This window comes from Hirundo rustica, chromosome 4 (genome assembly GCF_015227805.2).
Source record: "Hirundo rustica isolate bHirRus1 chromosome 4, bHirRus1.pri.v3, whole genome shotgun sequence".
NCBI classification, from domain to species: Eukaryota; Metazoa; Chordata; class Aves; order Passeriformes; family Hirundinidae; genus Hirundo; species Hirundo rustica.
Window position 1 is genome coordinate 57,291,246 of NC_053453.1, and position 14,448 is coordinate 57,305,693.

A 14,448-nucleotide genomic window follows, 5' to 3' on the forward strand; every position below is an offset into this window, starting at 1 on the left:
GCACCAAAGGTGTGTTATGTTCTTCATTGCCTCTGGTGCTAAAACCATGATTACAGGCAGTGGCATAAAAAGTGAGACAGTCTGAACAAAAACCCCAGCCATCAGGACGAGATAAGAAAAAAATTACCATATTTATAATAAAAATAGTATGATTTTTTTGTCTGAAAGGTTTCAAGATCCAAATCTTTACTGAAAGATTGCCTATAGGAAGTGTATATTATAGTGGTTTTTAGTCAGATCATTCTGTCAGGTTTTCTCTCCCACAGGAGTACCCATATTTTTCACAGTTGTTCTGCCTCTCCTTGGAAATGATGTATTAACTCTCTTCCATAAGCCTTTCCTTCCTGTAATTAGAATCCCCATTAGGTACCATAATTTTGATGCAGGTGATATTTAAATGAACCAAACCCCTACTGTCCACACAAGTACTCCTCTGTATCTTACTGGTAAGATTTATTGCTTATAAAGAGCCCCAGAGTTTGTTCTGTGTGGGTAGAGATGAGCAGCACTGGATTTATGCTCCTCTTGCCTAAGTTAGTACTGAGTTAGAGTATTAAATTTGATTTGGATACAGTTATGAGCAAATAAGTAGATGTGCACATGTGTTCACTTAATTCCACTGAAAGCTTTAGCTTTAAACCAGGCTGTTAATATTTCTCAATTTATTCCTTAATGTAGCCTGAGGTCTATTGTATCTGTGTAAGCTTCTTTTGAAAAATCAATAAATTTAAAAATGAAAATTTTAGTGCTCTTTATCTCATGTGCTGAAATAATATTTTAAGAATTTAGGTTAAATAACTACGATTGAGGGAAAGAAATAAATACATATACTTTAGTCTTTAAAGTGACTTTTAGTGAATCTTTTTTTCTGGCTACCGTGAGATAGCTAAATCTTATCTTTAGGACTTCTGGCAACTGTTTAATATTTGCACCGATTAGAAAATAATTTACCTGCACCGATTTATTTATTGAATGTGCAAGGATAGAGAAAACTCAGAGTTCGTGGTGTAAATTTATTTATTTTTTTATTTGGCATTCATTGCACTTCCCCTTGTCTTCACCACGTCTTGTCTCTTGCTTTGATACCAGCACCAAGGGACAGCTTTATCAGAGGCTGGGTAAATTGCCACAGTGTTGTACAAGTTTGGCCAGGCAGATAAAGTGCTTCTGTAACCAGCAGGGGCACAGGAGGCAGGGCTGGGGCGCCAGGGCAGCGCTGGCACAGTCACCTGCTGCCACCCCGGGGAGAAGAGAGACCTTCGCTTTTATTGGAGATGCTTTTTGAAAAGCAGTAAGAAAGAGATGCTCTTGCTTATCTCTTAACGGCTGTCAGAGTGTGAAGGCCAAATCTTTGAATCTAGGCCAAAAGAACCTAAATCTATTGGTACTTTTTCCCTTCACAGACTTAAATTCAGCACTTTGCATGTGTTATCAAACAGAGCATCTTAAAACACCTCTCTTCGCTTGACTCCCTGTGTGGCTGAAGCAGTGAGTAGTACTTGAAAAGAAGTATTTTGAACCATATAATATGATAGCATTAAACTTAGTATCTTTCCTCTTGGCCCTTACTTTTTCTTTTAACATTCCCCCCCTTTATTTTTGCTGTCCTTTCTACTCAGCTGGTCATGCCATGCAGCTTTGAGTTGGTACCCAGGCTTTTCTTGGGAGTTGTGGAAATATTTGTCCAGAGTGGGAACCTCCAGTGCTGAGGTAGGGAGCAGCTCCTGCTGCACCTGAGGTCCACCAGCTGTAGTACCTGTGGCTGGATGATGCTGGCAGTGTGGAAAGGCTGTGCTCATTTCTCCTGGACCTTTTCTGACCCTGTGCTTTTCTCTTTTGACTTTATGACTTTTTACAGAGGGACTGCTGTGCAGCTGGATGGCTTGGTGTGCTTCATGGGGAGGGAACAGGACAAAAGATCTTTCACATACCCTGTCTGTTTCTGCATGTGCTATCATTTAAGGAAGTCAGAGTGCTATTTAAGACCTAATTTTGTCCTTGCCATCAGATGCTAAATGTGAAGTAAACCCCTACTCAGGGATTTTTGCCTGGCCTCAGGAAGGACCGTCTTTCCTCCAAATATTTCAACTCGTGCCATATTCTGTTACAGAGGTTGTGATAACACAGAGATAACTAATTTTCTTTTCCTCCAAATGAAAGCAGAAACAATGCTGAGACCTTGATTCTTTGCTTTTTTGGGGTCAGGAAGTTTGTCCAAAGGAAGAGAGGGCTTCCTTGCCTTTGCAGCCTCCTTCACACAGTGGTGCAGGCAGGGCTCCGACTCTGGGGCAGAGGACTCTGCCCCTCTCCAGAAATAGTGATGCCCCTGGTGTGGCTGCCCAGAGCACCCTGATGGTGGGAGGATGAGCCCTGAGGCAGCATTTGGAGGTGGGGTGGTGAACCACCAGACAAGTCACTCCAGAAGACATGACCACACACTATGCACTCAGATCTTTGCACATCTTTTCCCTTGAAGTTGCTGTGAGCTGCAGTTTGACTGCTTTCCTTTAGCAGAGAAATGGCTGGTGTTTAAACAATTTTCCTTTAGTAGATAAATGACTGGTATTTAAATAATAGCTTGGGCTAAAATGATAATTTCTTAAAAATCTATTTTATAGCCAAAGGACTTGACAGACATTGAAACAGATCTTGAGGCCATTAACTAAAGGAGGGAACACTCTGGCTGGGCAGGGAAACTGGCTCTGGATGCCCATCTTGGTCGCCTGAGATTGGATGCATTTGTGGAGATGCTGAAAAGCTTCTCCTGAGGAAGGGGCAGCAGGAGAGGAGGCACTCCTGATTCCCTTGCTTCAGTAATGGCCTTCAGAACTCACAGGCAGTTCAAGAAACTGTTTCAAGTTGAGCTGAAAGAAAAGATCCTCCCTGCATCACAAAGTCAAGAATGAGAGATTTGGAAACACTTCAGGTGCAGATGAGGGTGGTTTTGACCTAAAATGAAACATTTAAATTTGTAGTTTGAAAACCCTAATTTTTAAAACCCATTTTGGCTATCCTCCCAAATGAAATAATTTTGCAGGCATTACCTGTAATGATTTGTTTTGAGAATCTCAAAATCTAGGAGGTTTTCTGAGGCTCTTTATATTTTTCTATGAACTTTTCTTTTAAAATGTAAATTTGAATACCTGATTTTCTGAAAATCCCCTAAGTTTTAGCAGAAAACTTCTATTTATTTCTACTTTTATAACAAGCTCTGAGGAGCAAACTTCTCACAGCAATAGTTTCTGAAAAGAAGAAAATTGCTGCTTTATTTCTCTTCAAATTCAACATGAAAATAAAACCCTGAAGGCCAAACCAACTTACCCATGCAGTCTGGGCCCCAGTGTCCCTGGCAGCACTCAGGTTGTTCAAATTCCTTCACACAACGATGCCGACAGCCCGGAAGAGAAAGTGTGTATGTTTTAATTTCCAGGTAATACCTGTGGAAAAGAAGTTAGAGCTGCTTTAAAGTACTTACAAGCCTCCCATGGGGAAAAATCAAATTTTTAAGTTTTTCTTTCAGTGTCAGACAAGAGCACTTTAATCTTGGTTGTATTGGTCTACCGTTTTTTCTTCTTCGTTAAAACATACATTGAATGACAAGGTCTAAAAAGATCCTTGGAGCTGTTTCTTTTGAGCAGTGTATTTATCTTCCCACCCCAGCCTAAATACAGAACATTTCTCGAAATTTTGATTTGGAGCAGTATTTAAAAAAATGTTTAACATGAAAGTTCTTTAAATGCTAAGTAAGCTCAAAATAGTTACATTTTCTCTAAAATACTGATTTTTTCCCAATTGGAATGGCAGAATGTCAAATTGGTTTTGATGTATCTCTTCCTGCCTTTCACCTTCACAACTCCCTGATCTAGATGTGTGAAAAATACTTTATTTATATAAGATTAACACATAAATGTGATATAATAATATATAATATATAATATATTTTTGTATCATTCATATCAAGTATGCAGAATAAACATAGAAGAGATTCTATGATACTGTTCAAGAGAAAATCTGTTAGACTATCAATAGCAAGGTTTGTTTTCCTCTTATATCACTTGCTGTTTAACTTCAAGCATCAAATACCCTGAATGCAGCTTGAGTTCTGGAGTTGGTAAAGCCACAGGCAAATGTTCCATAAGAAAATTGCAAAGACTAGAGAATTTTTGATATGTATTAACCTTTTCTAATTACTGGAGAATTCATGAGAAAAGCTCTGACAGAGGCGATACCTGCAGTCTGGTGTCCCAGTCCCGTTGGTAATTTTGGTGTAACCAGCAGGGCATTGGGTGTCAAGGTTTAAAGAGCAAGGTACACATTTGGTTTTCATTCTAATGAGCAGCTTTTGATTACATTGCTTTTTCACCTGCAATAGGAGAAGAATAATTAACAAGAAGGAAAAGAACTACCCCGAATGACATTGCTGAAAAATGACAAGTTTAACTCAGCTCTGTTCTCACAGCTCTTTTCTGTTCAGCAGGAGCTCCTTGTTTTGGAGCTAAACTAGGTAACTGGCCACATATTAGCACTTTACAGGAGCTTTGTCTGCACAAAATATGTACAGCCACTGCAGAATAAACCCTTCTAAGTGTAATATTTTTCTTAAAAGTGTTTTATCAACAGATTCTAAATTTGTGAGACTTAAAATCCAGGGTAGAGACAGCATCATCCTACAGTGTGTTAGTTCCAAAGCTACTGACAAGTGCCTTCCCCACTCAAAGGCAAAATTAAACAAGGTGCGGAGGAGGCAAAATCAAATCAGCACCACTGTACTGATCTAAAGGGCTGTGGCTGGTATTTTCAAATTGGTGACAACAAATGACATCTTGCTTTGCATTCAAATCTGGTGGAGGTTTTGGGCCTGACCCCACCAGAGCACACTGAGAAGAGCAGCCCCATTTTTTTTTTTTTTTTTTTTTTTTTAAAAAACTTGTTTTTATGTGTCTATTTTAAAACAGTAAATCTTTGCTGAACTGCATCTAATACTGGCTTCATCTTCTTTCTTCCTGGTATTTGTAGAAGTTAAGTTCATCATTCACAAATGGTGAGAAATGACCTAATTCAGAGTATGTTTTTGAAAACCAGCAACATAACCCTGTGCAGTCCAGAGGGTCTTGGACCTTCTGGGCGCCTGTGGGATGCGACAGCCGCTGCAGAACCTCCCAGCTGATCTGGGTGGGTACCCTGGCACCTTGGGCAGGATTTCTACCTGTCCCATGGTGGTCCTGGATGAAGCCCTCACTCAGCAGTTTCTCCCCTTGACAGCTGGACATTTCAGCAGCAAGGTTTGTGAGGATGTAACACAGACGCTGATAAGGAGAATTAGCTTCATAACCTCTGAGCCGCTAAATGTGATTGCACATATCAGCACATTTCAACATCTATTTAGTTGTCAAATTTTAGTCTTCATAAGACCGCTGTTGAAATCTGGTCTGGGCAAATGGGAATATTTGGGTAATGAAACCCTTTCATTGTATAGGTGCTTTCCAGGCATCTTTGAGATAAAAAATCCCATATGCGGATATAATGCAGATACAGTTTGTGGATACATTTGGTTGTCATCAAAAAGGCACCCCACAAAATTTCATTTTTGGAACAATAAAATTCATTGAGTGTTTAGAAAAGGAAAAATTTAAATAAAAATAACTTAAACCCTTTCTCTACCATCAGCTGTAAAACACTATTTGTTTTGGAATGGTAACATTTCAATTTTCTCCCAATTCCTCATTTTCCCTTTTTGCTTTTTAAAGAAAATTGAAGAAACTTGAGTTTTTAGTGTCTCTTCTTTTAGTGTCTCTTCTTCTAGTCTTTTTCTAAAGAAAAAGAATAATTTTAACATATTTCCCAGTACTTTTTGTACATTTCAATGTATGTTTCCATTTAAAAACTGCAACCAACAAACAAAAATAGCAACAAAACACCAAAGTGTCTGTTTCCCCCCCCTTCTAATTTCACTCTGTCCTTTTCTTTCCTCTTCTAAATCTGTACTGCCTCTCTACAAGGGGGGTGAAAAGAGATGTTGTGAAATTCCACAGATTCATAGTATTTGTACATGACAAATGCACCGCTTCTCCAAAGGTCTACAAACCCCTCATTTATATTTATAACTTTGGTTATTACTTTAAATGTCTCAATTCCTTAGATTTTTATCCCTTATCTGTCTAAAATAGCTTTTTATCCTTTTAGTTAGTAAGGAAAGATAATTTTCACTATAGAAAATTTCTGCTTTGATCTTCAGACTTACCAGAAATCCCAATCAATTTCTTTTGATAAATGCACAATTTCTTTTGATAAATGCATCATTTACAGTCTTTTGCCACATATTCTGGTTTTAGAGACTTTTGCAGTGTTCTCATGCTATCTCATTTGAACCAAATTCTCATGCAGAATAAACAGATGCATTTCTGTTATTTCAGAGGACCGAATTACAGAGCTCTTAGGTTCATTGTCATATGCACCAGTGGTTTCTTCTGATATAAGATACAGTATCTGATAACTGTTCTCTCTATAATGCAGAGTAATACACACAAATAATAATCCATTATGTAAAAAGCTGCTTCTTACCTCATCTTGGGCTTGTGATGTCAAACATAATTTCATTGCAGCCAGAAAAGCAAAAAATAATAAAAACCCCGGTCTTTTTTCCATTGTGAATTGGACCTTTTTCTTTCAGAGCATGAAAACTCAGATTCTGACATCAAATGATTGTTAAAGGTGCTGTTTCTTCTGCATTCTCAGGCAAATACTTTTAACAGGACCCTTGTCTTCCCCAAGGTAAATGAGTGAAGGATAAGGCACGCGGAGCTTGCCCAGGCAGGAGAGATTCCAAAATGCAGGGTATTTGCTGAAAGTTTTCACTGGAAAGCTGAATAAAGCCTCCCTCACTGAATGACAGGATATCCTGACAGGGATCATTTATTCATCTCTGGAGCTGTTGATAGTACAAAACCAAGGACACTGAACTTTCATGACAGAAGATGATTTCTTCTTTTAGGTGAGCATGGATAGGGGGCTGGAGTAGCTACTGTGCTTCTTATTACAGTTAAATCTATTTTTGTTAAATCTGGTTGATTTTCTGGAGCTAAGCAGAAGAAAATTGACTCAGTTTTATTACTTGGATATGCCTGGGAGAGTTGAATATTCAGGTTTGCCAAAAGCATTTTGATTTTGCCATTTTGATTTGCCAAAAGCAAGACTTTTTCTTCAATCTCAGAGTTTTTCAGCTCATTTCTAGTGCTGCTCTTTGCCACTGCTCTGGTCAGTCTTGTAAGGGCAGGCTCTCTCATGTCTCAAATACCCAATAATGTGGCTCCCTCCCGTTTGTTAGCTTTGCCTGGTCCCCCTGACCTTAGAATTTTTTCTGTCATTTGAAGGTGCTCCTTAAGGGTGCCTTAATACAAAGCTGTGCTTCACAACGCCTAATCTTTAACCCTGTGTGGTTTTCCTAAAGAACTGAGTGGTGATAAACATATAATGTACAAATCCATCTAGTTTTGTTATATGTTTTGAAAGAACACGGCGAAATCGCTGGAGTTGGCAGAGCAAGGTATTTCCTGTGCACTCATCAGATCCTGTTCCTTTCTCTATATGATGAGGGAAATAAATCATTCCTTGTTTATGCAGACATGATAGCAGCCAGGGTTGTGATGGACATGCTGACAGTAGGTATGCTCCTAAGAAGGGCTGTTTCTTCTTTCTGAGGTCAAGGTTTCAAGCTACTTTGGCTTTGCATACAATGTACAATCTGGCCAGGCGGAAGGGATGGCTCAGGTTTTACTCCAAAAGCAGAATCCTGGAGGATCTCCTCTTCCTGGTGGTGATAGCCCATGGCCACATCCCATTCTTTGTGGGATGTTTGGGAATGAAGCTTACCCTCCCTCTTCTGCAGAAGCGCCTGGTTGGAGTGTGGGCAGAGCGGCTGTCTGGGCAGGGTCCGTGGCACCTGGCCAAAACACGTCTGCCTGGTCCCTGTGTGGGTGCTGGCAGGAGCTGACAGCTTCTTCAGCAGCTTGAGGTCGGCTGAGTCTCTTGCTTGTTAAAACTTCAGGCAGCACAGTGGTGAAAGGAGCTGTAAATCAAGCACATCCCTTTCCTGTCCTGTAGACTGAGATAAAAAGTAACGGCATCAGCTCTCTTGTTATCTGCTTTTGCTCTTTTATAGGCATTTGTGTGAAGTAAACCCTTTTCCCCTTTCCTTCCTCTCCCTTCTCATCAGTGTGGCTTCCTCACTACTATGATGACCTCTTTCCTTGTTCCAGGAGGACCAGCCACCCTTTCTTCCCGTTGGTGACGGGCATTTTCCTTCTTCATTGAGGTTATAGACTGTGCCAGCGTCTGACTACAACTCTACCTGGCTGGCTCCTGCCCCACTTTGGGCAGAAATTCAGGCTAAAAGGTCACCTGGCACACAGGGTGGGGCTCCCTGGGCAGTGAGAAGGTGGCACCCCCAGTGCTCGAAGCAGCCTGTGTGGTAGGGAGCTGGCTTCCTGAAAGCTGGGATCAGCTTGCATGGGGGACCCAGCCAAGCCTCTCCTCAGATGCCCTGTGTTTCAGTTGCTAGTCACCCTTGTACCTCTGAAAACTTTCAGGTTGCCAGCAGTCTGGTGAAAGAGATTGTTAAGAGTCACTCTGTGTGCTTTAATACTGCAAATACCACGTGCTGGGGTATTCCCCTCTGCGTGTCACAGTTTTACTCTGCTCTGCATTCCTGGACTGGATGCTCCTGCTGTAGGTAATTGTGAACTAGTTGCCTTTTTACTTTCTTACTGTCTAACTATCCACCTACTGCCTCTCCTCAAGTTACTGCTTCTATTTCTGTGCTGTGAATGCCAACCAACCAGAGAAAACGTGATGGCTCATTTATGTTGATGTTTTTGAAAACAATGCTTGTGATTATTTCAGCGTCACAATGAGGTAGTTGCTCTTTCTCAGACCCAGTTCATGAGGTCAGTTCAAAAGTAAATCAAAATCAGCAGAGACAGGGGCATGAGGATTGCAGCACCCGCTTTGCTCTACATGGTTTTGATGACCACACAATTTCCTGCATTTTAAAATTTTTTAGTTGAATATTGGTCACATTGCATTGTTCCCCTTAACTTTCAGAACGTGAAGCACTCTCAACCAGCAACCAAAGGTGACTGAACTTCACATGACGAGGTCTCGGAGATTCATACAAAGCTCACCCATTTCACAATCATTCACAATTTCACAAAGCACCATTTCAGAGAAAAAAAAAAAAGAAAGACACAAGACTGCTTTGGAAGAAAGCACTCATAGCAGCTTGAACATTTGTGAGCTCTGCATGGTAAAAGCTGGTACTGCTTTCCTGGTATGTTTTACCCTTACTTGCAGCTCAGCTCCTCTCCCAGGGGGTGCAGACTATTTAGTGAGATCTTAAGAGAGCATCAAGGGTGAGGGCAGTATTGAGCTAAATTTGAAATTCTTACTCGGTAATTTGAAAGTAAGCCGAAGAAAATCAATGAATTATTGTTTTTTTGTTTTTTTTACTGTATGTGGCTTCTGTTTTAGAGCCAGTCACAGCAGGAAAACTGTCACAGGGATTTTGAATACAGTTGGAGGCTCCACATGTCTGAGGGAAGTCACTTTGCTCTTTGTTTGGAAACTGGCTAAAGCACCTTGCAGAGGGGTAGGGAAATATAAAATATGTTCATAGGAAGAAGGCTTCCTAGGGGGAGGGAGGCTTTGGCTCAGCCAAGAGAAATGTCTGAATGCTAATTGTAGGTGGGAGGAAGGGGGGTACAAACCATCAAGTTGCCTAGGAGGCAGCTTGGGGAAAGGAGGGGGAATATTTGGGAAATACTGCCTTTGATTAACACAGACTTAATTGGAACATAACAAAGAGATATTTAAAAAAAGGGTTTGGCAAGTTAAGTCTTTCCAGTGCCATACATCTGAGGAAGCCAACGGTGGCCTATGGAGAGCCTGAATGGGCAATGTGGAAAGTGCCAGGCGTGTGTAATTTTATCTGTGGGGTTATGACAGCCATCATTTTGAAACATGGTGACTATCAGAACTAATTAATTCTCCAAGCCCAGAGGATGCATTAAGATGGAGCTGCAGCTGGTATGCTGAGGAATGCCGCGCACCCGGCAGAGGCCACCGCTTTTATCCATGTTAATGAGGGAGAAGGCACAGACAGCTGATCTAAACCCCAATGCGCTCACGATGCATACAGCTGATGGCAATGCAGACTGCCAGGCAAGGGGTGGTCTTAGCCATAGATTAGATCCTCATAGTGGCCTCTTCAGCTTTCTTTCTTTCCCTTTTTTTTTTTTTTTTTTTTGTTTTTGTGTTCTCAAAAGAGTCTTTCAGCTGGTGAAATTGTAAACAAAAGGCATTCTAGCTGAAGCCGTGGTGAGAGGGCTTTGCCAGGGAGCCATGAGGAGAGTGGTGTGTGTGGTGGTGCTAACTTCAACAATGATATTTACCACAAATTTTCAGGGTGGTATTGGCCTGGGGAGCTGTAAGGCTGAGTTTAGAATCAGTATCACGCTCTAAAACTGAATGACCGCCAAATCAGGGGCTGCTCACAGGTACCTCTGCTACCCTTTCCTGTTATTTATAATTGCATGTTGCTTAAAAAGGTGGAAGTCACCCTCAAGGAATGGGTAAAGCCCCAGGTTGTGTGGGTTCCGTAGGGTACAGGACTTACTGGTAAGTCCCCAGTTTCTTGGAAATGTTCTCCGTGTACAGCTGTGAGGCAGATGTACAAGGGGATGAATCTACAGGGTTTCATGCCATGGGGCAGGGGAAAGAACTCTAGTAACCTGGAAGTGCATGTGGCTTGCAGGACTATCAAAGCCATCTTTGTGTCCCTGTCTCTACTTTCCATCCACTGCCTTGTCATTCTTGATGGACGATACACAGACTCTGATCCCATGCTGCTGCCAGCTAATGGTGTGATAAATGGAGGAGGTACTGTCCTAGTACAATATCTAGACTTTCTTTGATCACTCTGGCTCTTCCTGGTGGTATAACACACTTCAGAACCATTAAATCTTGTGTTTAAATATAGCATGTATTCCTTGCAGAGATTTGAAATAAAATTAATTGCAATTATAATCTGCTGGGAAAATACACCAAAATGGTTTGAGATAACATCTGGCTGTGTAGCGCCAGCATGTAAGGAGCTTCAGCTTTAGGTTGTGATTAAAGGATATTAGAAGCTGGGAACCAATAATGGGCTTTCAAAGCTGGCTCAAATGGATCTTTATGACATTCCTCAAGCAAACCTAAAATGCAGTTTATACAAATGCAGGAGGGGTGGTGGGGTTTTTTTTTTGTATGTGTCTTCTACTGCAGTTCTGCTAAGTTGGCAGTATGTAAAGCAAAAATACTAGGAAAACCCTAGGAAATCCTGAGATTCCAGGATTTGGGATTGGTAGAGGGATGTACGGCATGGATTTCTGGTGCTGTAAATGTTACACTGATTTTTCTAACCCTATGGTAGAGAAGTAGGACTGAGAATGGCACATACATTTCAGATCTTAGCAGGTAGCTGTGGTAGGGCTGGGGATGTTTGGGAAATGCAGGCACTATAAGTTAAGGGATTTTGTGGAGCTGAGGACAGGAGCAGACGCTGTGTTGTTACCCCAGTGTTATTACCTGATGGCTTCCTTCCTCGCTCTAGATAGTGCAGCGGGCTTGCTGTAATTTTGGCCTGTGTAGAATTTTTATGCTTTCAGAGTAATATTTCTGTTTTGTCTAGTCAGACTTAGATTAATATAGTTAATAATTCACTACAAATGGAAATGAATTGCAGACAGTGATATGGAGCTTTAAACAATCAACCCTTGCTCAGTTTTGCGTTTTTTTTTTTTTTTCTTCTTCTTCTTCTTTCTTCCTTTTAAATGCAGCTTTATAGCATTATCCAAATTTGCGTATTTGTGGCTATAGTGGATTGATTTAAGCCAATTATCTTGTCTAGGAAAAGCCATCCCCAAATCTGATTGAGAAAGAAAATCATGCAGAAAACAATGCAGCACAATTCTCACAAATAGACCAATAACACAATGTTATTTTTCGTTGTCTTCCTCCTCATGATGTGTAAACTTGCCACGGTTTACATCAAGTTACAGGGCTGTGTGATGTGCTGTGCTGGTTGGGTAACTCAGTGTGGGAATGCAGGATGGGAATCCCTAAGCCAAGGCTGACCATGGGGACATCTGTCTCTGCTGGGAAGAGCCAAGTGTGGTGTTCCTGGGACGTGTTAGGGGGCTGCAGGCCAGCAGAGCTTCTGAACTCTGCCCTAGGAAACAGAGCTGGACTCGAGAGAAGGAAGCTCAGGCTCTCTTTTTGGCTCCATTATTTAAAGATGTGGACAAGCCGCTCTCCCTTCTGCCTTGGCCGTGTCTTCTCTCCTTTCTGCCTCTCAATAGTTCGTGCGGCTTTCACCACGTGTCAGTGTGTCCGTGCCTCCAAAGGCGACCCCCGAGGAGGGAATGGCTTCAGCGCAAGTTAGTGCTGGAACACACAACTCAGTTTCTCCACCAGCATCCTCCGTCCCTCTTCAGTTCCGTGCACAGGACCATGAATGGTCCCGGCGGGAAGGCGCCGCCGCGCGGGCGCGCTCGTTCCGCCGCCGCGCGGGCGCGCTCGTTTCGCCGCCGCGCGGGCGCGCTCGTTCCGCCGCCGCGCGGGCGCGCTCGTTCCGCCGCCGCGCGGGCGCGCTCGTTCCGCCGCCGCGCGGGCGCGCTCGTTCCGCCGCCGCGCGGGCGCGCTCGTTCCGCCGCCGCGCGGGCGCGCTCGTTCCGCCGCCGCGCGGGCGCGCTCGTTCCGCCGCCGCGCGGGCGCGCTCGTTCCGCCGCCGCGCGGGCGCGCTCGTTCCGCCGCCGCGCGGGCGCGCTCGTTCCGCCGCCGCGCGGGCGCGCTCGTTCCGCCGCCGCGCGGGCGCGCTCGTTCCGCCGCCGCGCGGGCGCGCTCGTTCCGCCGCCGCGCGGGCGCGCTCGTTCCGCCGCCGCGCGGGCGCGCTCGTTCCGCCGCCGCGCGGGCGCGCTCGTTCCGCCGCCGCGCGGGCGCGCTCGTTCCGCCGCCGCGCGGGCGCGCTCGTTCCGCCGCCGCGCGGGCGCGCTCGTTCCGCCGCCGCGCGGGCGCGCTCGTTCCGCCGCCGCGCGGGCGCGCTCGTTCCGCCGCCGCGCGGGCGCGCTCGTTCCGCCGCCGCGCGGGCGCGCTCGTTCCGCCGCCGCGCGGGCGCGCTCATTCCGCCGCCGCGCGGGGCCGTCCCGCGGGGCCACCGGAGGGCAGCAGAGCCCAAGCCACGGCCCCGAAGCCCCCGGAGCCGCGGGAAGCAGCCCCTGCGAGCGAGGCGGGATAAAGGAACACAGAAAAGAAACGGGCATTAAAAATCTGCCCTGGGTGACAAGCAGATCGGAAATAAATCCATAAGATAAAAATATAAAAAGAAATATGTGAAGCGTAGATGTTACTCTGAAAATATATTTAAAAAGTAAAAGGCAAAAAACCCCCCACTAAATATTAAAAGGCATAAAATAAATATAAAATTAGCATAAAGCATATAATAAATCTACAAAATAAATATAAGTGTATAATCAAGATATAGAAATGCAATTATGGCAATGTTAAAATGATGCATGTTTTATAGATATCTCTATCTATCTATCTATCTGTTTGGAAGCAGTCACCTGTTGCTAAGAGTACAAAGTACGTGAGGTAGAAGGGAGAAGACATAGTCAGTTACCTGAAAAAGCATATGCTGCACCTCAGAAAATGAGCATCCAGGGAACTCTTCACTTTCCCCTGACTCCCACAAAGTTGTATATATACTATGAGTTAGATATTTGAGTGACTTCAAATACATGGGAGCACCTGCTGAAGATTCATCCAAAAGATTCTGCTTTGTGTCTTCTGTGTTGAAGACTAAACTTCATTACTATATCTATATCTATATCTATATCTATATCTATATCTATATCTATATCTATATCTATATGTATGTATAAAATGGTGATGAAGTAAACATACAAGGGTTCTTTCCAGTTATACAAAAGCTATGGTAAAAAGACTCTATTTTGTTTTATATGCACCAGAAAGTCTAAATAAACAGAAAAATGTAAAGCCAGTGTTGCTGGTAATGAGATTAGGCTGAGCACACATGCAGAAAAACCTCTTCAAAGGCTCACCTATGTGTAGCAAGGTTCTTTACAGGTGGAACTGTGCAAAGTCTTCACTTACAAACAGGTAAGTTTTAGATATGTTTAATGTAAAACAAAAGAGCTACAGTTTTGAATGTTTTGGTGGAGAAGTCAAGTATTTAGAGCTATGAACAAGCAGAACAATCAGAATTAAATGTCTTCTCCAAGGCTGTTATTCACTTCAGCAGTTAGTCACTATCACGAAGTAGTCCCCTGGAGAAAGGTAAAAAGTAGCTAACGAGGGGTTATAAAATAGAAACTTTCTAGGTTTTGAGTGCTT

General features: G+C 43.2%; 1 protein-coding gene across 1 annotated transcript in view; it reads right to left on the bottom strand.

Annotated features, from left to right (window-relative positions):
- Positions 1–6,645, bottom strand: part of STAB2 (stabilin 2) — a 74,661-nt gene extending 68,016 nt beyond the window's left edge. The window contains 3 exon segments of the mRNA XM_040061955.1: positions 3,322–3,437; positions 4,230–4,363; positions 6,562–6,645. Coding sequence (XP_039917889.1) covers positions 3,322–3,437; positions 4,230–4,363; positions 6,562–6,645 — 334 coding nt within the window.
- Between the last annotated feature and the right edge of the window lie 7,803 nt (positions 6,646–14,448).